This window comes from Benincasa hispida, chromosome 9 (assembly GCF_009727055.1).
Source record: "Benincasa hispida cultivar B227 chromosome 9, ASM972705v1, whole genome shotgun sequence".
In the NCBI taxonomy this organism is placed as follows: domain Eukaryota; kingdom Viridiplantae; phylum Streptophyta; class Magnoliopsida; order Cucurbitales; family Cucurbitaceae; genus Benincasa; species Benincasa hispida.
The window spans coordinates 4,513,618-4,537,296 of NC_052357.1; the positions used below are offsets into that span (position 1 = coordinate 4,513,618).

The following is a 23,679-nucleotide window of genomic DNA, read 5'->3' on the forward strand; positions in this document are numbered from 1 at the left end:
GAAGAATTTGAAAAGGTTGATTCGGAAGTAGTCTCGAGTGAAGAAGAAAAATCCAATGAAGAAGATGGAAAAGAGGTATCAAACATTGAAACTCATCGAGACGGAAATCAAAAAATTGACCAAGAACGACAAACCGATTGCATTGGAAATCGTTTACCACAACATCAAAGAACTTGAAGCAAAAGATGAAGAAAATGTAATTCTTGAAGGGTTCTCTTTGGAAGCTAATTCTTTTGTGAGTGGTCGGTTTTAAATGAGATGGAAACTTCTTTTTTGGGTTATAGCGGATGGAAAAGTTCATCTTTTGGTGGCAATATTGGATTTTTTTGTCTCGGATTTACTTCTTTAGTCAGAATAATTTTGTTCAAAATATAGGAGGTTGGTTTTCAAAATGTAGGAGGTTGGTTTGGCCATATGCCATTGAACAAGTTTATTTTACTTCTTGATTGTTTCATTTCTTTTTCTTTTTAGAACTTGAGGAGTTTTCTTTTAGGAGGGTAGAAAATAATATAAGAAGAATAGGGGTTAATTGGGTAATTAGGCAACATTCTAGGTTAGTTCCCTTTTTACCTCCACTTGTAATAATACTCTATAAATAGAACATACCCCTCCTATATGAAACATATTATCATTCTAATAAAAGATCCGCAATCTTGATTCTTGGAGGATTACTCAAAGCTACTTAGGCTACATTATTGATTCTATCCAAAAAGTGGTGGAATCGATGGAGAAAGACTTGCAACAAATGTACATGTGACAAGAAAAGAAGCCCTAAGGATGTCGAAACACAATTCGAACACACATGTTTATCCAATCGGTTAGTCACAGAAATGAGTGGATTTTGTCAAGAATGAAAGGAAAGATAGAGACTTAAGAGAGAAAAGAATGGAAAGAAGTGGCAAACACGCCAACAGAGAGATCATCAGCCGGTACTTTGTTGGGAAATGAGGACCAGGCATGAGATGTTAAGGTTAAGGAAGATAATTGGTGGGCCAAAGGTGGGATTTTTACGAAAATTTTTCCGATCATTATGGCTTAAAAGGTTGAAGATGAAAACCTGGAAGGAACGTTGACGCAAGGGTCGTTAAAAAACGGCAGAGAGATCAGAGGTAGACAATTCAAAAGAAAATGGAAATAGAAGAAGAAATGTACCTCATGAAGATCTTGGCCAGCAACAATCACAAAGGCAAACAAAGATGAAGACTTGGGAAAGACAACAATGCAAGTCGCGAGGAGATGGGCACATTTGTTGTCACGTGGATTGTGAGAATAAATAAGAACAAGTAAGACTCTGGAAGTAAGTGAGGCTACAGTCTGATTGATGAGCTGGATTTGAATAAATTGGGTAAGACCCATCTGTTTTTAAAGAAGGAGATTGTTATTACAATATGGGCCTTGTGCTGTGTTGTCTTCTTTTTTAAAACCTAAAATCCGACTTGGCATCCTACCCATGTGAGGAAACTAATCTAGCAGCCACTATGTTCTGTATTTCACCTATGCCACTGTCACATTCACCGGGCAAACTCATGCCGCTATGCTATCCTCCTTGTTGTTTGCTACCAGCAGCCACAAATATCGCTGTCTTCCTCAATTTTTCACATGCGCCACTGCACACCCTGGCCTATGAACTGGACCAGCTAGGTCTTGTATTCAAGAATAGTAAATTTCAAATTCTAACGGGGTGAATGCTAATACAAGAAACACTAAGATGCTACAAAATACAACACTGAGATGCTATATCACATAATATCATTATTCTCTCCAATTTAATAAATAAAAAGAATTCCAGAGTGCCACAGAATACCTTTCCAACCATATGTGCACCCTGTGGAGATTTTTGTGGAAGTTCTTTAGTTAGCAAAATGAGGTCATTTTCAGCAAAATTTTTAGAAGCCACTGAATTATTGTCATCGTAGGCAAAACGAACAAGATGAAATTCATCAACTCTCTCAATCGATAGTACAGAAATCCTGCCCAAATACATCTCATCCCAAGAGGACATCTCAACAAAAGAATTGCGTAACTGAGCTTTAAACTCCTCCAAAATCAACGGCCGAAAAATTTCTACATACTGTTCCGATGATTGAAAACATACAGGAACCTCTTTTAAATGTTTAACGGCTTGACTCTTATCTTCAGTCACAGATGTCAAACCAATCATGGCAAAGTAATCTAATTCCAATATAGATCTATACCAATCCTCAAGCCTTGGTGGTTTAAATCTTTTTGCACCAATCATATGCCTATGTAAATGGACAGCTCTGCTCTCAACAGGTGTTTTAAGTTGGATGACTCGTCGCTTGGGAACAGTGATGATTGGTTTTGAAATATTTGTTTTCTGGTTTCTTACAGAATTGAGTTCAATTTCTAGTGGATCATCGGCAGCATCAGACACTACTTGTTTTAAAACAGCATAACCTGGTACAGAAACTGCAGTTTCACAAGATTGATTTTTGCTTTTAGAACCAGTTGCTTTATTAGATAAGACCTTCAAATCAATTCTATCATTAAGAGGAACATGTTTGCTTAGAATGCATTCAGAGTCTATTTCTTTATGTTTGACATCCACATCCTTAGATCTCAAGACAGATGACGTTGCTGGTCTGACTTTTGAATCACCAGAGGCATGCTCTTTGAGTGCAAGCGTAGAGCTACATTTATCATTTATTTCTTGGTCTCTATCCGCTACATATTTTGAAGGCTCAATAACCAAAATATTACTTTTCCCAAAATCAGCTCGTGTATCACTTTCATCACCGGGAGCTAATTTATCATCCAATATGCATTGACCTACGTCAGATTCAGATGGAAAGGCTCTAGTTGGTGAAATAAATGGTTTTGATTCATCATCTGAAAGAACAATCAATTCACCAATATTTTCCTTCTTAGCCTCCGACCTTTTCACCAATGTTGGCACCTCTATATCCTCTGCACCAGAAGACTCTAACTTTGAGGTGGAAAGCTTGCGGCCAGAAGGGAAGTCTTCAAGCACTAAAGCATTTGATCCCAAATTGGTCTTGACAATATTGTACTTTTCGTTCTTGGATAATAAAATCGTGAGGTGTGCTACCTTTTCTGTTAACTCATCCATCGCAGCATCATCTAGAGAAAAATTAAACCCAAAGTGTATTAAAAAAATCAGTGACAGTAATGGGTGTAATTGTCATAATGAATGGTATTGAACATCATTTCTGTGTGAGGGGGAAAAAAGGAGTTTCTAGACCATAGTGTGCCTTCTTAAATGGGGAAAAGAACCCTCACCTAAGGACATAAGGTGTTCAATATCCCTAATTGTTGATGTAGTAGAAAGACAACACGATCCCTTAATGAAGTTCAGCAATGAAATTATAGCACGTCTCCAGTAAGTGAGAACGACCTTAAGAGATGACTTTCCCCAATCCATTAGATCATGAAGCCAATTGAAACCACATGCATCTTCCACTGCCATTTTGGTACCAGACAGTTCGATTAATGATGGGTTAAATCGTTCAAAAACAATGGGGATGATCTCAAGTAAGCGGACACAAGTCATCTGTAAACAAAGAAAGTATCATGATAAGACAAATTTGCAATCAGTAAACAAGTTTGTCAGTATGAGAAGTAAAATATTAAGATGAGATCTTTCCAACATGAGGAAGTTGGTGAAGAGGTCCGTAGAATTTACAAATCCATTTCCTCGTCCATGAAACTGGGAGGAAAAAGAAGTTCAGAATTCTTGGATGTTTGATACAACTTTTTTCTCTTTTTCTTTTTTAACTTTTCTTTCCTTTTCTTTACTTTTTTTTCTTCTGTTTTTTTCTCTTCTCTCTCTCTTTTTTTTTTTCTTTTTTTTTTTTTTTTAAGATTTGAAGTATGTCATTACAAACAATTCTCAAGGACGGATTAATTTTCAGAATTATTTCAAATTTAGATTCACTTGTCAACTAAGAATTCTGTAATATTCTCCCCGCTCTTTCGAGAGTTTGTTTCCTTTCCTCGAGTATTCTGGCATCTTTCCATTTATTAATCAAAATTCTGCATCTTGTTTTGATGATCTAGGAAAATAATCATTTCTTAAATAGTCTCTTGAAAAATATCACTTTGAGAGACAACTTACCGAACTCATCTTTACAATTGGCAATTTATTCTTTTATCAAATAGCTCGGGAGCTGATTTGTCATGAAATGGTTCTTTGCATGATAGAATATCTTCAAAAGAAGTTAGAGATTCTTCTCCAATAAAAACAAGAGTTCTATGATGATTACTCAGTCATTTCTGAGTAGTACAAAGTAAAAGCTATAGCCATCAGATTTGGAAGGCCCTCCACACTTTTCTCAAGTTTCTCAATATGGTAGCAAAAGCTAATAATAGTAAATTTTTGATAGGGTGTGTTTTGTTAGGTCTGAAAAGTTTTGGGTGTTCTCTAAATGGGTGTAAATGGGTGTATTTGTTGTCTTTAATTTTTCATATTCACTCACAAAGTTTGTACCCCTTGAATCTTTAATCCCTTTCAATATAATAAGTTGTTTCTTGTTTTTAAATAACGTGTCTTATTTTTTTTATTTATTAACTTTGCAGTTAAGTTTTTTCAAGCATGAATGGGCTCAGAATCTGGTAATCTAGTATGTGTATTGTTTGTTTAATGTTCTTAGCAAGTTAATACCTGTGTACTTCTTCATTTCATCAAATGAAAATTTCTGTTTCTTTTAAATTATATCAAAAGAAACGTACCTTATTTACACCAATAGTTCTTCAACTACACTGTTTCTTTACATTATTTTTTTTTTTTGTACATTTAAATTAAAATTTAAAAAATCCAGAACAAGCACATTAAATTATCATAGAGGAATGCATTTTCTCAGATTTACAGACAAATTAACCGATCAATTTCTTACAAGCAAACAAGCCTCTTATTCCCAAAAGCACTCTTTAATTATTATTATTTTTATAAAAAAAAAACAAGAGAACAATTATGGCATTTGACTTTGAAGGAGGTACGAACCTCACAATATTGCAGGCTACAAATGAAATGAACAGATAACCAGTTACATCTTAAAAAGTATAGAATGAACATACTTGACAAAAACTGTAATCGAGAAATGCCTTGCCTTCAACCAATAGCCTACAAATAGAAGGCCACGCTGCATTGGACAATAAACAACTGACCCGTTGGAGCAATTTAGAATCAACTTTTGAAGATTGTTTGCCAAAGTTCAGCATTGATGCATCAAAAACCGGCTGTCTAAGAAATCCACCTTGGGAAGAGGTATTTGTAACATCCGTATGATTGGATGAATTTTCTGGCAAAGCTGAATGAGGTGAATCACCTTCCTGGAGTAGCTTACGAAGTATGAAAAACAAATGATGCAGATTCTGAAATTTCACAAGGATAGAATCCATTTGAACCTAGACAATACAAATGAAATTGCATAAGAACAATCAAAAATGGGAAGGAAAAAGGCCAACAACATCGCGTTCACAGTTTTGAAAACCAAATTATAATTACCAAACTGTGATCGCCCCAAATACTGCAAAATCCAGTATACATTATTGGTGCAGTTCAATTATTTTCAAACTTAAACATTTTGGGGGTTTAATACCTAAATCACATATGAAATTCTTTTGACATGCTGATGATACGACTATCAGTAATCAACAATTATTCAGCTATGACCAAACAAACAAAAGAAAAGTTACCAAATGGTTTCATAATAAACAAACTGACACAACATATACTAGTAGCAGAAATTGAAGGACAAATTAATAGAAAATGCTTTTTTTTTTTTTTTGAAAAGGAAACAAACTTTTTATTAATTCATAAAAAGAAAGTACAAGAGATGTGTACTTGAATAGGATCGATACAAGATACGGGATCAGGAGACGCACCCAGGCATCTCAACTAGGATGACATACCCTTAGCGTCCTCATCATATCCATAGAATTTAGACAAAGACGGAAAATATAAAGCTTACAGAACAATGAGAAAACAGAGAAAATGCCCTCTTTTTGATGGCCAAAATACAAACTAAGAGGAAAACAAGAGAATCATAAAATAAATCTAGCTACTTGAGTCTTCAAAATTGGGTAGTGCTGATCCTTCTCCTTGAACCATGTTCAAACGGGAAGTTGAATGCTTGCCAATTCAAACATATGTCTTGAAGTGAGTAGGCACTCACTTCAAAGTGCTTTGAAAGAGAACACCACTGAGAAGCATTAAGTTTGGCGGCCACATAGCGGAAGAACAAATTAATAGAAAATGCTATTGATACAAGGAAATTTTCCAACAAAGAAAAAAAGAAGGGGAAAATTATAAGGGTCCAAGAAAATCAAGAGGTCTATTTAATCAGAATCCCCTTAACTTGCTCTATCTATAAATAATCACTCCCAACTAATTACTATCATGCCCCTGATAACAACAAAGTAACCATCTTATCGCAACTATATCATTATACTCCCCATGAAAAAGAAGGAAACAATACTTTCTATTGATAAAATGAAAAGAGACTAATGTTCAAAGTACAAACAAATCAAACTAAATTACCAAACATACCAAAACTAATACAAGGAAAAGAGGACTAAGCAGGAGAAAAAATCAATCCAGAACAAATGTGAAGCGGCTTGAACCTGAGCGGAAACAAAGTGAGCAATCCAGGGAAAAGACTTATCATGTACACAATCCTCAACAAAATCAATTACCTCAAACCTTCATCTCGCTTAACTTCAATTAATCTTGCAATATCCAAAGAGTTCAAAAATTCTTTGAAATATAACTCACCAGGAAGGATGACTGAAGGGTCTAACGGAGAAAAATGACCAAACCTGAAAATCTTTGGGTGGGTTTTTTTTTTTTTTCTAATTCTTCTTCTAGCTTTGAATTAGTGGTTGGGATTCCTTGTATTATTCCAGACTCTTTCTCCTCCGCCCTTGTTGGGGAGGCTTGTGCTTGTGATTAGTTTCTTGAATGAATTTCTTTTTCAAAAAAAAAAAAAACTAAGATGAAAATTACCATTTGTCTATCTTTAATTTCAATTTCAGCTGGGAGAAAGCCAGACATTTTTTTAACTTCAATACAGGCTTCAAAGCAATCCAAGAACTTCCAAGGTTTGAGAAGAAATACTAACCAAATCCCCAAGGTTTTCTCCAATGGCTTCAAAAGTAGAACATGTCCAAAAAGGCAAGGGTAAGTTTTTTTATTCAAAAGTCAACCTCCATAACCCACAAGAAACTTCTAATGAGAATGTAATTTGTAAGACCAATATTCTACTTTCAAATGAAAGTTACCAATTTCTCTTCATTTTCCATCAAAGTCCATATCAGCAAAACTATCAAGTGTTATCAATGCCTTATCAGCCTTTTTGGAGAAAAACATATAAACCGGATCATGTAACAACTCAACCAAGAATAGTTCAACCAAATGCAAATGAGAGATAGAAAGGGAGATCTTCTGATTATTACTCGAGTCCTCAATAATAAACATGTTCTCACTCCTAATCCAATAATAAGAGTTGCAAATACAACAACTCATAACCTCTAATGAGTTCAAAGACATTGAACGAAGAAAATTGAAGAGATTACCAGCTACAAGACAGAAGAAAACGAAGACCCCCTCAAGAAAAGCAAAATCAACTGAAGGAGACAACACGTGCATGGAAGACGGCGGCCAGTGAACAGAGGAACGGCTAAGACAACGCCGAGAGAAAGGAGGAGGCGCGAGACAACACGTGCATGTTAGAGAGATACTACTAACAAATTTGGCAAAATTTGAACAACAAATTTGGCTACATAATTAATAAAATATTTACTCCAACAAGATAAATAGATGCAAATATAACTATCAACGAGAAAGAGAATACAATTAGATTTAAACTAAATAATACAAATGAATAATAACCTAGCTCACATTAGAGTTTTGATTACCAGTTTCAAAGCATGTCTCATGCCCAGAAAGACGGCAGATAATGAGTACTCAGAAGAACAAAGGAACTCCAAACCACAAGAGAGACCCTTTGTGTTTGAAATTTGTTCCAAGACATGCTTTCCAAACTGCCTGACATTCTGAATAAAAACAATATATCCATATACGTGCATTTTTGGATAAGAATAAAAATGAGAAGGAAAAGAATAAACAGAAGACATAAATAAATTTTAAAAAGGAACTGAAAAAAAAAGGTATCGCATTACATCAGTAGAATCAAAAAGCGAAAGGATCAGACTTTCCCCCATTCTCGGCTCCCAAGTCCACTGCTTCCTCAGCTCTCCTTGCCCCAACAGAAATAAGAAATGGGCAGTCAACCTGAAACAGGCATAGACTGAAGTGAACCAAGTATCAAAGAACCTGTCACCAACTAGATAAAGCACAAATGTACTAAAAGCTTTGCAGCATAGAAATAATTTTAAAAGGTAACTCTGAACAGCTCAAATAAATTTTACATGAAGATAAATTCAAAAACCTTGTAAATGTTTTTATTAAAGGAAGTAACATTGTGCACACTTTTAGTGAGTTTTTTGACTCTTTCCCATCCCCACCATCATCAGAACCAGTTGGCACCTTCCATCCCAGTGAACTGGAGATTTCAAAAGAAGATGACGATATCCAAGCCCTCAGCGGAAGTTCACATTCAGCAGTGGTTTCAGATTCTACCATAGAAAAACGTGATCGAGCCCAGAAAACGGCTTTCGAAAAGGAAATTGGCAGAACCAAGGGATCAATATCAACTAGAACATCAATCCATAACATAGGTACACACATCCACTGTTTAAATTCTGTCGAAATTATATGGCTCTGCAGACTGAATCCACCCCAACAATTATCATCCATTTCATTGGGAGAAAAAATAAGTATGTTCTCATCTTCAGCAACATTGAAGTTATAATTCATGTTACTTTCATTGGAAAGAGCTACTATACAACTATCCAGCATTGAATGTATCAATGCAGCAGCATCTGATACTATAATAGATTGTATAAGCTCAAATGCAGGTTGCCTCAGTGAGCTGTGAAGAGAAGAATCCTTCAGTGATGACACAAGAGCAGGGCCCCTGGTCAATAAAAAAAAGGACAATATAAGTCCCACAATCTAATAGTGAAGTCAAGAATGACATTTACATTACATTAAATAGTGATTTAACAAATCTGTAGTCATGTAATTTCTTTGTCCTTGGCTATTCAATTCAATAAGCACAACGTGGCAAAAATATTCATAACTTGTTAGAAGCCACTTAATTATGTAGTTAAATGTCATAACAACTATCAATTAATTTCCCCTAGTAATTGTATGTCAGCCTCCTCAGACCATCAGCGCTGACCAGGATTTGAACCTTATGCACTTCAGGTGCCTCTTCATAATTTGTCCAAACTAAGCACCATGTCTGCAACCTTACACATATCACTCAGGTTTTCAAAGACCAAATTCAAATTATTGAATAAAGTAAATTAGAAAAGGAATCAAGTGGGAGCACATGCATACATACATACATATATATATTTGAACAACATGCCACCATTCATAGATATAATGAAAAGAGATGAATCCTCATTTGATACAAACTCCAAATCAGGGTGAAAAGACAATAAATGAAATTAAAATATAAATACAAAATTACAATGGAAAGATAAAAGTATCCCAATTAAGACCCAAGTCCAGTAACGAGCAATCAACAAAAGATTTGGAAAGAGCACCATGCAATATACATGTGTGCGTGAGCACAAGAACACATATAGCTAAAAATGTTCTAATATGTTTCATCAATGCAAAAGACCTATAGCCAACAGTACACAAATATCAAATATGATAAAGACAGTTTTGTCCTTGTGAAGTTGCATTTTTTCTCCTAGTAGTTGTAAACTTGGAAGTGACAATTTAGAAGTTGGTTTAATTTGTGATTTGATCCTCGCACTTCCAGCCTTATTGGACTTCTTACCTTAGACTTTTATCAGCTTTGGCTTTACAATTTATGTGCTCTCTAGTTTTGGTCTTCCTTTTTGGAGCTGGTTTATTAGGTTTTAAGTGTTTGCTTTTTTATATCTTCTCCTCTTTGTATCTCAATAGTATTTCTTCTCCTTTTGTTTTTTGTAATTTCTCTATCTTACCTATAAATAAGGATCCTTCTCTTGTATTTTCACAACTTTGATCCTTGAATAAAATTCCTACTCGGTGGTACATCAAATTGGTATAGAGCTCCACGGCTGGTAAGAACACTGCCAACACCAGAAAAAGGGAAGGACGCAGAAACCCTCCCCAAGTATATCGAAATCCTTTCTCCAAGATCAACTACTGCCCGATTGTTGGTTGTAGAAGAGTCAAATGGAAAAAATGAAATCAAGCATCGATGCAATGAATGTAGTAATGGCCAGAATGTCAAGACAGATGGACTTAGTCTCGGCTAACCTTCCTCAATGAGCAGAGGAAAACAGAGGGGATGAACGGAGAAGAAGACCTACCCTAGTAACTGCGGGAAGAAGTTTTAGAGAAGAAAACATGGGCAATTTGAATTTACCAAGGGGAGATCGCACACTCTTTCAATCTCCAAGATCCCAAGAACCCATTCAAGAACTTCAAGATTATGAATCTCCTTCATCTGAAAGTGAAGAACAGAGGCAAACTCCAACAAGAAGACATCATTTTCCAAGATTTTATGAACACGAAATAGAAGAGTGGCAGGAAGATTATAGGAAGAAGATTTACTCACCTACATTCAGCGGCAAATTGGACGTGGAAGCCTTCCTTGATTGGATCAAAAACGTAGAAAGCTTATTCAATTACATGAACACTCCCGAAGGAAAGAAAGTCAAGCTCATAGCCTTGAAGTTAAAGGGAGGCAGATCAGCTTGGTGGAATCAAATTCAGATGAATAGAAAAACTGATTGGCAAAAGTCCAATTAGAAGTTGGCCACGAATATTGAAAATGATGAAAACCAGATTATGAACAGACTCTTTATCAACAATATCAGAAAAATAAACGAGAAAATCGGATAGTGATCGACTTTACTAAGAAATTTCATAGGCTGAACAGAACTACAAAACCAGAGACTGAACAGAAAATGGAAAAAAGGCTGCAAGAACAGAAGGAAACCACGGGGAAAAACCTTTCAATGATTATCCACGAAGAAATACAGAGGCTAGAAAGCAATTCCAATTTGGTAGCTCTTTCGGGACAAAAAATAAAGAAGATGAGCCGAGTAAAAATGGTCGAATGTGTGAGGAGGACCTCATTTTGGAAGAAGAAAAAATTAAAGAAAAGTATTTTCAAATTGGCACAACCTAATTCAAAGGAGAAATCGACGTCAAAATTTGAGGAAAAATTGGGAAACCCACACAAATGAGCAAAGCAAAGACTAAGACTTAAGAATCAGCAGGTGCACCCGGGCATCTCAACTAGGTTGACACCCCCTTAGCGCCCTCATCATATCCAAAGAAACGGGATATAAAACTAATAAATAGAGAAGTCAAAAACATGAGATAAAACAGCATAACTAGGCCCAAACAATGGCCGAATAGGGGGGAAAACTTAAAACTAAACAAGTTGAACTAGACGAGAGAGAGCAAACAGCTGGCTAAGCTAAGATCCACCGTTGGGAATGGAGATAATGGCTCTCCAATTTAGGTTGAAATCCATTAAACTGTAGCTATTGAAAAGCTTGGAGAGGATACTCCATGAAGAAGCATGACGACGGGCAGATTCGAGGCGATCGTGACACCCAAGAGATTTATTATGGAACACCCTTTGATTCCTTTCAAACCATAAATCTGCCAAGAGAGCTTTGACGGCATTAAACCAAAGTAATTGGCTGGGATTATGAAGACTTGTTCCAGCTAGAAATTGCAGCACATTTCCCCTAAAATCATTGCTCATAACCCATGAGAAATTGAAGATGGACAGCAGCCTCTCCCAGCACCAAGCTGAGTAAGGGCACAAAAAGAAGAGGTGGAGAGGATCTTCGTTAGAGTGAAGGCACAACAGGCAGATTGAAGGGGAGAGGGAGTTGGATGGCTGCTTGCTTTGTAAAACTGAGGCTACGTCCAGCTTATCATTTAGCATTATCCAGATGAGAATGCTAACTCTTCGAGGACTTTTTGTCTTCCATAGGGCCAAGTAGAGAAACTTATCTAAAGGGGAGGTGGGGGAAAGGTGAGATTCTAAGAGAGTTGACCGTGAAAAGACCCGAAGCTGAAATGGACCACACCCTTTTATCAAAAGTCTCGACGACTCTTCTTGCTGCAATTTTCCCCAGCAGCTCTTGGAAAGCCAGCACCTCCTCATCTTTAAGTAATCTGCGGAAGGAAATTGACCAAGAGGCCAAGCGGCTGTCCCAATGGTCAGCTACTGATCCATTTAGGAACATGGTGATTCTGAAAAGACATGGAAACAAGGTGTTGAAGGGAGTCATTTCTTCTCAAGGGTCTAACCAAAACGCAATCCGGCTGCCATTTCCAAGCTTGAATTTGGCCAAAGATTCAACTTTTAGCCAAGACTTCGAGATACTAACCCAAAGGCTTCTCAAACTTCTACCACCTTTCCCAGCTGTATGCCAATTAAAAGAGTCTTTGCCATGTATACTTCTAATTACCTTGCCCCAAAAGGAATCATCCTTGTTAAAGTATCTTCACCCCCATTTAGCTAGGAGTGCTAAATTCATTGATTTGAAGCCACCGAGGCCAAGGCCTCCATCCGCTAAAGGTTTTTGCACCAAGTCCAACTTCACCAAGTGATTTAGCTTGCTACAGGTATGTCCTTCCCAAAAGAAGTTCCTTGTTATCCTTTCCATTTTAGAAATAACTCCTTCAGGCATGAGGAAGATGGACAAGTAATGAGTTGGAAGATTTAATAGGACTGACTTGCATAAGGTGGCTCTACCTCCTCTTGAGAGGTTGAATCTTTTCCATTTGTCTAGTTTAGCTTGGAATGTGTCCAAAACCTGTTGCCAAAAGGAAAGACTTTTCGGATAACCACCTAGAGGCAACCCTAGGTAGGAGAAGGGGAGGTGGTCAGCCTTACAATTCAGAGAAGCGGCTGTGGATATCACCTCGTTTTCATCCACATTGATACCATAAAGGGCTGATTTATCCCAATTAACTTTTTGACCTGAACACCATTCAAAAAACTCCACTGTTTGCTTAAGTTTTGCAAGCATGGTGCTGTCATATTTACAAAATAATAAAGTGTCATCTGCGAATTGAAGAATGGAAACATGGATTTTTTCTTTGCCAACCACAAATCCTTCAACAAGGCCGGATTGAATAAGTTTGAACACCAACGCACTTAACACTTCACTGACAAGAAGGAAAAGAAAAGGTGAAAGGGGGTCACCTTGTCTTAAGTCTCTTGTGGCAGCCACTCTTCCCCTTGGTCTACCGTTAATGAAGACTGAAAACATTGGATTTTTTACACACCCCATAATCCATTCTATCCATTTCAGACTGAAATTCTTGTTTCTCAACACTTTTTCTAAGAAATCCCAGTCAACACGGTCGAAAGTCTTTTCCATGTCAAGCTTAAGGATCCACCTCTTTTTCTTTTTCACTCGATAATCTTCCACTGCTTCATTGGCAATACGAAGAAGATCACATTACTGAAGAAGGAGATCACCGAAAGCTTGTTAACACCTCGTTCATAGTCGTTCACGAGAAAGAAGAAGGTTAAGCAACTTTGTCAGAGGAGAACGTTCACGCTATCAGATAGGAGCACCAGAAGTTGGTCATCGCAACGTTACCAGACGAAGAAGAAAACCCTGAGAAAGAAGCAGTGGAAGGTGGCTTTTCAATTTCACGATGAGGAAGAAAGGATCATAAAATCAGGGGCGGTTTTTATATTTTCCAACAAAACCCTAATGAACCTAGTGGGCCATTCATATCAGAAGTTTCAATTTTAATCTATTTACAGAATTGACAAATTGATGACTAATTTCCATTCCATTTGTATGAGATTTTCAAGGAGACTTATTTTAATTCCCACTTGGATTTGGGAAATTTCATGATGAGAATTTTCAGTTGGAGTCTATCACACTCAACGAGCCAAGAATTTTCATTTTAAAACTCGAGGACGGATGAAGAAGAAGATCACATGACTGAAGAAGGAGATCACCGAAAGCTTGTTAACACCTCGTTCATAGTCGTTCACGAGAAAGAAGGTGAAGCAGCTTTGTCGGAGGAGAACGTTCACGCTATCAAACAGGAGCACCAGAAGTTGGCCATCGCAACGTTACCAGACGAAGAAGAAAACCCTACGATGAGGAAGAAGCAGCGGAAGGCGGCTTTTCAATTTCACAATGAGGAAGAAAGGATCATAAAATCAGGGGCGTTTTTTATATTTTCCACCAAAACCCTAATGGACCTAGTGGGCCATTCATATCAGAAGTTTCAATTTCAATCTATTTACAAATTTGACAAATTGATGATTAATTTCCATTCTATTTGTATGAGATTTTCATGGAGACTTATTTTAATTCCCACTTGGATTTGGGAAATTTCATGCTGAAAATTTTCAGTTGGAGTCTATCATACTCAACAAGCAGAGAATTTTCATTTTAAAACTCGAGGACGAGTTTTTTATGGAGGGATAGAATATGATGTAATAGGATTTGGGTAAAATGGTAAATTCAAAGTTAATCTTGATTAATCCTAGATTAGTTACACTTTAATTCCCTTTAAGTTATCCTATCTTACCTATAAATAAGGATCCTTCTCTTGTATTTTCACGACTTTGATCATTGAATAAAATTCCTACTCGGTGGTACATCAAGTCTCTTTTCATTTTATTAATGAAAAGTTTAGTTTCCTTTCAAAAATATATATATATATATATATATATATATATGGTTTCAAAAACTCTAGAGCAACTATCTACGGGCAAGATGAATACTATGCTAAAGACCAATCCTCGTCATCTAGCATTCCTATTATTTTCATGCAGTAATAGATAAAGCTAGCACTTTCCCCACATTTTGTTCATTTCCCATTTTCTTGCTATCTTCACACGTCTTCCTCTGCCTTGCATGCAGAAATTTAAGCTTGGGCTTATCGCCCAAATGCATAAATTTACATGGAGTTTCTTTTTAGAAGCAGGGAAAGCATATATCAGATAGTTCATATTGAATGGTAGAAAAAAAATATATAGTCCACATTTTAAATCGAAGTCATAATCAGGCTAACTCACCACATATGTGCGCACTCAAAAGGAGGGCATGGTGGATTCATCTTATATCCTCGGTGAACAATTTGAAGAGCTATCTGAAAATAAAGTCGAGCAATAAGTTTACATGCATAGATACATATTACGTATACATACAACCAGAAAACACTAAATATACCGAATGTGTGTGACACAATTCTTAATTGTTGAATAATGAAATTAGTATGGCCATCCATGGGGGAGAAAAAACAACCTGACAAGCCTTTTGCCTGGTTAGGACACTAAAATTACTGCTAACTGGCACTTGATGAAGAAGGAAATAAAGAAAATGCCTACGTTGCTTTTCATGTTCCCCATCTTGCAAAGCCTCAAGAGACTGGAGGCATAGCACATTAAGTTCAGTAATGAGGATATACTAAATTATAAAAAGGAAAAAAAGATATATCAACAGCAACAAAAAAATAAATAAGTCAAATGAACTTAGCCAAAGGCCCCAAATACTTGCCCGCAAAAACGGCAGAAAAAGATCAAAAATGTCTTTATGACTTTTCTCATTTCGAGTGTGGAAGCACTGACCCAATAAAGTGTTACGCATCACACTAGGAGATAATGTAGACCTCAACCAAAGCTCACAGCCTTAAAGGACATTTATTAAAAGAAAATTTAAAAATAGAAAATGAAAAAATGAAGAAAACTGTTAAAACCTGTGCCATTTACTGAAAACTCACACACACATGGAAACAGCAGAAAGTGGCTCACTGACCAAGCATCTCAAAGAGTAGTCTTAAGCATGTAACTGCATGAGAGAATTCAAGTGAATCACTACTTATATGATTAAGTACGATGTCAAGAAAAATGGGATAACGCTCCAATATCCCTTCTTCAAACGCAGGAGGCTCCAAGAATCCAAGCCTTCAAAAAACATAGTATATGAGAAGCAAAAGAGAAAAGATTATCATAATTATATCAAAGGTTTAGCAACCACTTCCTACAATGACTTAATCCCAAGCCATACAGATAAACGGTCTAGCTGTACTCTTGGCCTTATCATCTGAGAAGTTGATGGCAGAACTTCTGTTTCCAGAAAAGTTATAAATTTCTTAAGCAAGGGCTGCAAAGGTTCCAAATCTGTCGCCATCCTACAACCAAGGGAACATATCCAAAAAATCTTAGTCTTGCATCTTCAGTGCTAAGAAACAAAGGATAACATGCTCTTCAAGTTTGCACACAAGATTTTATATGCTACAAAAAAATTGATAATTACCGATTGGAAAGTAGTTTTTCTTTCTTTTTTTTTTTCAAAAAGGATACCAAGACTCTTCACTAAGTAAATAAAAAGAGACTAGTGCTAAAAGATACAACAAATTAGAAGCAAAAAGGAAAAGACAAACCTTAGAGATATAATTGTTCCAAAAACATAAACAAAACAACATAACAATGGGAAACATAAAACCTAAAGAGCAAACTAAATGTCTTGAATTGAAATAGCTTCTATGACAGACATTGACAAACGCGTTGATAGAGAACGACAACGGTGGCAATTGATAGTGGCGATGGCACGATGGCTTAAGACAGCTAATGGCTAGGGTTAGGTTTAGGGTTTAGTTTTCTCCTCTAATACCATGTTATTTTTAGAGGAATAATCTTTTTCTCTTATTTCTTAAAAGGACCCAATAATGAGTAAATATAATACAAGATAAATTCTAACCAAGGGAGCTAATTATAAAAGGAAAGGACATCTAAAAAAAAATTAAAAAATGTAGATGACTAATCCAAATGCAACTATACTATACAGAAATCTACACAACCTCAATAAAGAAAGGGTTTCCAACTAAGTAATATGTTATCTAGAGAATAATTACCAGAAGCCTTCAAGACCGTTGACCAAATAGAAACATGAAACCTCACCAAGGACCAAACAACACTAGGGTCCCTCTCCACACCTCTAAACATTCAGTTGTTTCTCTCCCTCCAGAGATCCCACAGTAGATTTCACACACCCCAGCAAACAACAAGAAATAGCCTTTCTCTCTAAATGGCAGATGGAGCTGGAACTCCCCAATCGTCACACGACAATCCTTCTAACGAGCTAACTCAAAATCAAATTAATGAAGAAAGCAATTCCACATAGATCTCGCAAACTACAACTCCAAAGAAGGTGATCTAGTTCTTCCTCTACCCTCCGACAATGAATACAACAAAAAGGACCCAAAAGCATCTTTCTCCAAAGCCTATCCATGGTGTTCACACGGCCAAGTAAAACTTGTCAAGTAAAGAACTTAATTTTCTTAGGAATCTTAATCCTCCATGACACATCAAAAACCAACTCACGATCTAGAGAGGTGTCCAATAGAAACCTAGTTGAAAATGGGAATAAAATATTGTTATATTCTTCTATATCATGAATCAAATACAAAGTCATCTTATATAGAAGAAAAACAACTACCAACCAGGAAAAAAATCTTATAAACATAAATGATGAATATACACATAATAAACCTCTAATATTACACGAGAAAGGAAATCCAACAGACCTAAAGGACTTACAACAGAAACCCTCTAAAGGATTAGGACTCCAAATATAAGCATCCTTTCTCTCAAGCCTAAAATCAAATCAATTTCTTTAGTAATCAACTCCGATGGTTCTGACCCAATACTACTAACACTTATATCTAATGCTTCATCTGATTCATTGTATGGGAAAGAAGAAGATCAACAACAACAAACAACAAAAAGTACTATTAGGCTTCTACAGAATGTCCATAATAATCATCAACAAAATGATAGGACTGGTAATAAATTTCACATGGTTAACTAGATGGATGACTAAGTCTTGTTGAAAAGTACCTCAGTTTTCCCATTGATGCAGCTAAGCGATGACCTACAGAACGCACTCTTCTATTGAAAAAGAATAGGGCATAAGCACCCTGACAGACAATATGCACCATATAAGAATCATAAAGAGAGTATTTCTTGTTCAAAAAAAAAAAAGGACAAAATAATTAGGTATTCCTCTTTAGTACCGGAAACTGCTGCTGTCCATCCAAAGCAAGTTCATGAATATCATCTACAGATTCGATAAACTTCCCAAATTCAGAAAACAGCGATTGATCATCCAGAAGGACAGGAAACATTAGAACCTGTCATAAGACCAAAACTTGTGCAGTCACTACACGTGCAAATACAATTACATAATATTGTGGAAAGAAAAGGAGTTTGCAACTTTTCAATCATACATTCCCAAACATTACAATGTGAAATGATGACAACAGCATGTATCCATTTACCAAAAAAATATATATCTGTGTAGGAATGGGACAAAATGAAACAAAACTCCAAATATCCCCAATTAAAGAGTATAGATATTCGTTAGACATCTCAAAAAGAATCTGTATACAGCAAACATTCTTGCAAAGAAACCTTAGAAAACAAAGGGTAATTTTTTTTTCCCAATGAAATAAACCATTCTCATTGAGAAAAAATGAAACATTAAGAGGGTGGACAAAAAACCAAGCCTACAAAAGAGGGACCCCTCTAAATTAAAAGGGACCAATCAAGGAAAATGGTGCCTATAGAATAATTACGGAAAAAAATTTGAGGTAGAAACCCAAAGAGATACATGAAACCTGATCAAAAATCACTAGATTCCCTTTCCAATCCTCTAAATACTCCATCGTCCCCCCCCCCCCCAAAGGATTCCACATAATAGCACACACATCAGCTACCCATAAGAAACAACTCTTCTCATGAAAGGGCGAATGGAGGAGGAACTCCCCAATCATATCCTCGGTGCCCTTCAAGTGGGCAAGAGTCAAGCCAAACATTTAGAAGAAAAGATTCCGAACAAAATACGCAAAATCATGTTTCCAAACAATGTGATCAAGGTTTTCCTCCACCTTCAAACAGATAATGAATCTCACTTTCTTAGGAATCTTAATCTTCCAAGGAGTTGAAAAAACAGACAGACTAGAGGGAAAGGATCCAACAAACATCGAAATGGGATTTACAAGAGAAACCGGTCCGATGGTAGGAATCCCAAACCAGCAGATATCTTCTCTTACACCTAAAGTTAACCTCCCCCAACAACGACAACACAGAGACGACGTCGGTCGCCTCCCTATTCGTTAGAGAATGACTAAATCCAAAAGAAAAGGAAAACAAGCTTCCCGACCAAATCAAGAAATCAGAAATAAAGGAGGATAAATGAAACAAGTGGAGGTAGGGTGTACTTTCTTTGGGGTTGCTTTATAAAGGGTGGTTGGTTTTTAGTTCGCTGTTTTTGGAAGTTTTATGTGGTGGCGGTTTAATATTACTTGTTAGCCTACATTTCATTCCCCTGTTGAAAGATTTTAGAGTTACGAAAAGGTTTCTTTTCAAGTTTCTTGGTGTTGTGATAGAACCCCGAATATATTAAAAAATAAACAATAACGAAAATACAAGATAAACCATTCGAGGTACTTGGACCCTCCCTAATCTTGAGATACTCTTGAGACCTATTCCATTATCCAAAATATTGCTTGCCTTCTCCATTCTCTACCCCTCTATTTATAACCAACTACTTAACTAATTACTAACATACCCCTATCATTACCCCTAATATCTCTCTAATACCATTCCTATCATGTTGCTTCATTAGAAGCTTCTTTCATAGGATTTTTAGTTTGTGCGTCATTACAAAGTTTTCAATTTTCTCTTTGTTGATCTCTTGTTGGTTAGTGGCCAACTTTTAGGTTCCTTTGGTAGTTTTGTAGTAGCTTTTACTTTTTCAGCAGCTGAAGGAGGCTTGTAGGTTGGAGTTGTTTGAAAGTTTATCTCTATTTGGTTGTATTGGCTGACCATATCTTTCTTTTCCCTCTCCTTGTAAGAGTTTGTATCTCCTAAACATCCAATCATTTTCCTTACAACAATAAGTTGTTTCTTGATTCAAAAAAATGAAACGGGCAAGGGAACGAGAAGCAAAGAAGACCATCCCCCACCAAACAGTCGTCCTGGAAATATGTTTCTTTACCCTCTCCAACCACACAACAGACAGAAAGGGAAAAGAAGGGAAGCTCGAGATATCCTTCCACAAATTCCAGTAGGTGCCTTTAACCCACCCGATAACCACTTGAAAGGGTGAGGCCCATACCTGCTAGTAATAACCTTATGTAGGGTATTATGCTCAAGGGGGAATCGCCAAAGCCATTTGGCTCACAGGGATTGGTTACGAGTCCTCAAATTACAAATGTCAAACCCCCTCAATTCACAACAACATTCCACCTAACCAAGTGTGACCCATTTCCTTCATCCAACCCTTCCTAAATAAAGTTACGCATAAGTTTTCCGATGTCCTTGCAAACCTTAATAGGAGTTCCAAACAGAAAGAAGAAGTAGATGGGGATGCCACTTAAGACCAACTGAATCAAAATGTGTTTCCCTGCTTTGGAAAAGTAATCTTTTTCCCATGAAGTCGGCCTTTCTCATTTTGTCAACCACCAATAGCCACCATGTAAATAGAATGCCGTCAACCAGTCAAACAATCAATGAAACCAAAGATTAAACGCAAAAAATGTATCAGCGTTTTTTTTTTTTTTTAAGAAACCGAACTTTCATTGATAGAAATGAAAGAATATACAAGGGCATAAAAAAAGGCCCACAAAAAAAGGAGTCCAAACAGGTTACAGAAAAGGTCTCCAATCCAAAAAAAAAAAAAAAACCATAATTATAATGAAGTCGGATAACATACACATTAAATCTAGCTACCTCCCAAACCTCCTCCTATAATCTCTTGACCTCTCTAAAAAATTCTACCCTTTCTCCCTAAAAATGTATCAGCATTTCAAGTTAACGATCAGAAATTTGGTTTCTCCCAAAGGGTGTTTCATGACAAACCTCTTCCATGGGTGGAGCATTTTGAAGCGGCACGGTTAAATGCATCCTCATGGTGTTCTCTTTGTGTGCTATATGTTAATTTCTCTATTCAAGTTATTTGTTGGAATTGAGGAGCATTTATTTTCTATAAATAGTTCTAGTTATATTGATGGTTATTTGATCTGTTAAAAGTCCTCCTTGTCTTTTCATTTGTATCTTGTATCATTGTATTTGGAGCATTAGACCCTTTTCACTTCATCGATGAAAAGTTTTGTTTCCTTTCCAAAGAAGGAGAACAAAAGGTCAGCAGTAACAAAGAAAAGATTGGAAGTGAGAATTCATCACTCAGATGTGTGTTGGAAAAATAGGCAATAGAAGGTGGGGGATGGGGCCAGAAATTGACAAACCTCATAAACGACACTGACAACTTCAGAATTATCCTTTGCAGCATCATATTCATTCTGTGATATTCTGTGATTGATATTTCTCAAGTACTGAGTGACCCTTTCCTCGTCAAGTCTTCTCAATACATCAAGAAGGGGACCGATGGAACTCGACTCATACTCCGAACTATACATATCTTTGGCTTGGTGATGCTGGCAGATGCACTGGATACAATGATTCATTTCCATAGAGATCCTCTTCCATAGGCGCCTGAGAGGAGAGTCGTGGCTTTCATCTTTGAAATAATTGTAAAATGTTTCCAGAAGAGGCCCCATTATATCCCAAGATGCACACCAAATGTGACTTTCTTGCGGCAAACTAATCAAATAAGTGAAAGCGTCTGCAAACCTGACAGAACACATAACGAATTAAAGCTACATAACTTGAAAGAACATAGTTTACCTATATTAACTTGAAAGAACATAAAACAATCTTTAATTGAGAAAACACAAAAAGTAGCAAATTTGCAATACTGTAACTAAATACTAATGATGCCGCTAAAATGTCAATGTGATAAATGAAATTCCTGTTCTGGCAACATCTAGAGTAACTAGAGTGGAAGCATGGAATAAATTTACTGAAGTGGGAGTTAGGGAAGAATGGCAGAGTTGACCGTATGGATGAGATACAAACGACAGACCATTGTTCTTTAAGCTGTTGAAAACGATGAGGTTGTAAGTGTACGCCACCGCCGGTGTCGTCTTCTTCCTCGATGCCTCGCCAGCGGGCCAATAGTTGTGTCTTCGTGGGGGCCATCGAAGTCATTGACCAGAGACAGAGTCTGAAAGTGGGATTAAGCTAATAAAATGGGAAGCAGACGAGAGTGAGTAAAGATAAGAAGGGAATGCATGGCGGTGGATGACTGGGAAGAGACGGAGAAGAGAAGAGATTGGGATTCGAAAAGAGGGTCTTGTTCTCGGTTGGTTAATCTTATTCTTGGTTGATCGACAAGGCTTGGTCAGTGAGTCCGGTGCCGGTGCCGGTGACGATAGGGCGAGGATTGTGCAATCAAAGTCACTCGCCCTCTCAGTTTCGCTTGGCGGTTTTGGGGGGCGCGGGAAACGAAACAAAAGGAAAGGAAAGGAAATACAACCTCGCACTCACTAAAATGCGTAACTACACCCTAATTTTTGCCATCCGCATGCACGTTCTGAGGTTTTGTTTAGTACAGCGGATGGATCATGGAGGAGCGAAATTGGAAAATTACCCAAATTGACTCAAATACCAAAAACTTCTCGACCTCTTTTTGAAAATATATTTGTTTTTTTGAAAAAATTGTAGGAATGATCTAATATCTGGGCCTAAAATATCAAATGACCTCTTTTTCAAAATGATGTCAAATGAATCGACATTATCGCCATGCCACATTACAGGAATTGCCTTCTCACAATATTGGTCTCGCTCTCGCTCTACCTTCGTGATGTGATTACTTGTCAGTATCTAATTTGATAATTTTCACGAAATCATATGTCTTAAGCCTCAAATCATTAACACCCTAAATATACAATGGTGAATTCTTTAAATTTAGAACTTCATTTCAACTATGGTTGCTTTCTTCGAGAGGGGTTCATTTCAATGGTGTTTTATTGAACGGGGTTTTATTGTACGAGGTCTTCCATAATGGAGTTTTTCATACCGAAATGAGTTTTTTCCATAACGTAGTTTCATTGCTTAGGTGTGTTGTTGGAACTGTGTGATTTCTTCAAAAAAAAATATTTTTAGATTTTTTTATAAAATGGAAAATTAAAAAAAAAAAAAAAAAAGAAGTATGAAAACAGCATTACGAATGGGAATTGTGTATTAGGAGAGTGAGAGAGAGATCAAAGGTGGAGAGTGAAACCAATGGGAGAGTGAGAGTGAGAGATCATTACCATTGGTTTAGGGTTTTTAGAAAAGAGCGAGAGAGAACGATGGTAAGAGAATGCGAGAGCAAGAGAGATCGAAAGCGAGAGAGAGCAAAGCAAAATTAAAATTATGTATGGATGGATATTCACTTGCTTATATAACTTAATGACAAATGTTCTCTTGCTCTATAGGATGACAAAAAAGTGTCTACTCATTCGATACAGAGGTGATTAGAATGAGAACCAAAGTTTATATATTGGAGGCGAGCTGACAAGAACCACTATGCCTATTACATTGAAGTACAAAGAACTTAAAACTCACAATTACAGAGTTACAAATGCAAATTCTTCAGAGTTCGAAGTTATCGTGAGAGTTAAATATAAGCTCGACTATGAAGCCCCTCCACAGTACATATGGAACGATGGTGTTGTTC

General features: G+C 36.7%; 1 protein-coding gene across 7 annotated transcripts in view; it reads right to left on the reverse strand.

Annotated features, from left to right (window-relative positions):
• The window catches only part of LOC120085485, a 37,263-nt gene extending 14,666 nt beyond the window's left edge, over nt 1-22,597 (reverse strand). Inside the window, exons 1-15 of one of the 7 annotated variants that reach the window (XM_039041467.1) lie at nt 22,042-22,594; nt 21,365-21,749; nt 18,131-18,247; nt 17,955-18,034; nt 16,100-16,246; nt 15,871-16,019; nt 15,613-15,743; nt 15,361-15,483; nt 15,132-15,205; nt 8,430-9,017; nt 8,161-8,272; nt 7,897-8,034; nt 5,088-5,385; nt 3,262-3,441; nt 1,805-3,102 (exon numbers count right to left, since the gene is read on the reverse strand). In XM_039041467.1, coding sequence (XP_038897395.1) covers nt 1,805-3,102; nt 3,262-3,441; nt 5,088-5,385; nt 7,897-8,034; nt 8,161-8,272; nt 8,430-9,017; nt 15,132-15,205; nt 15,361-15,483; nt 15,613-15,743; nt 15,871-16,019; nt 16,100-16,246; nt 17,955-18,034; nt 18,131-18,247; nt 21,365-21,749; nt 22,042-22,166 — 3,945 coding nt within the window. In that variant the 5' untranslated portion in view covers nt 22,167-22,594. The other 6 variants (XM_039041466.1, XM_039041473.1, XM_039041468.1 and 3 more) reach the window with 6 other exon arrangements.
• Nucleotides 22,598-23,679: the final 1,082 nt, after the last annotated feature.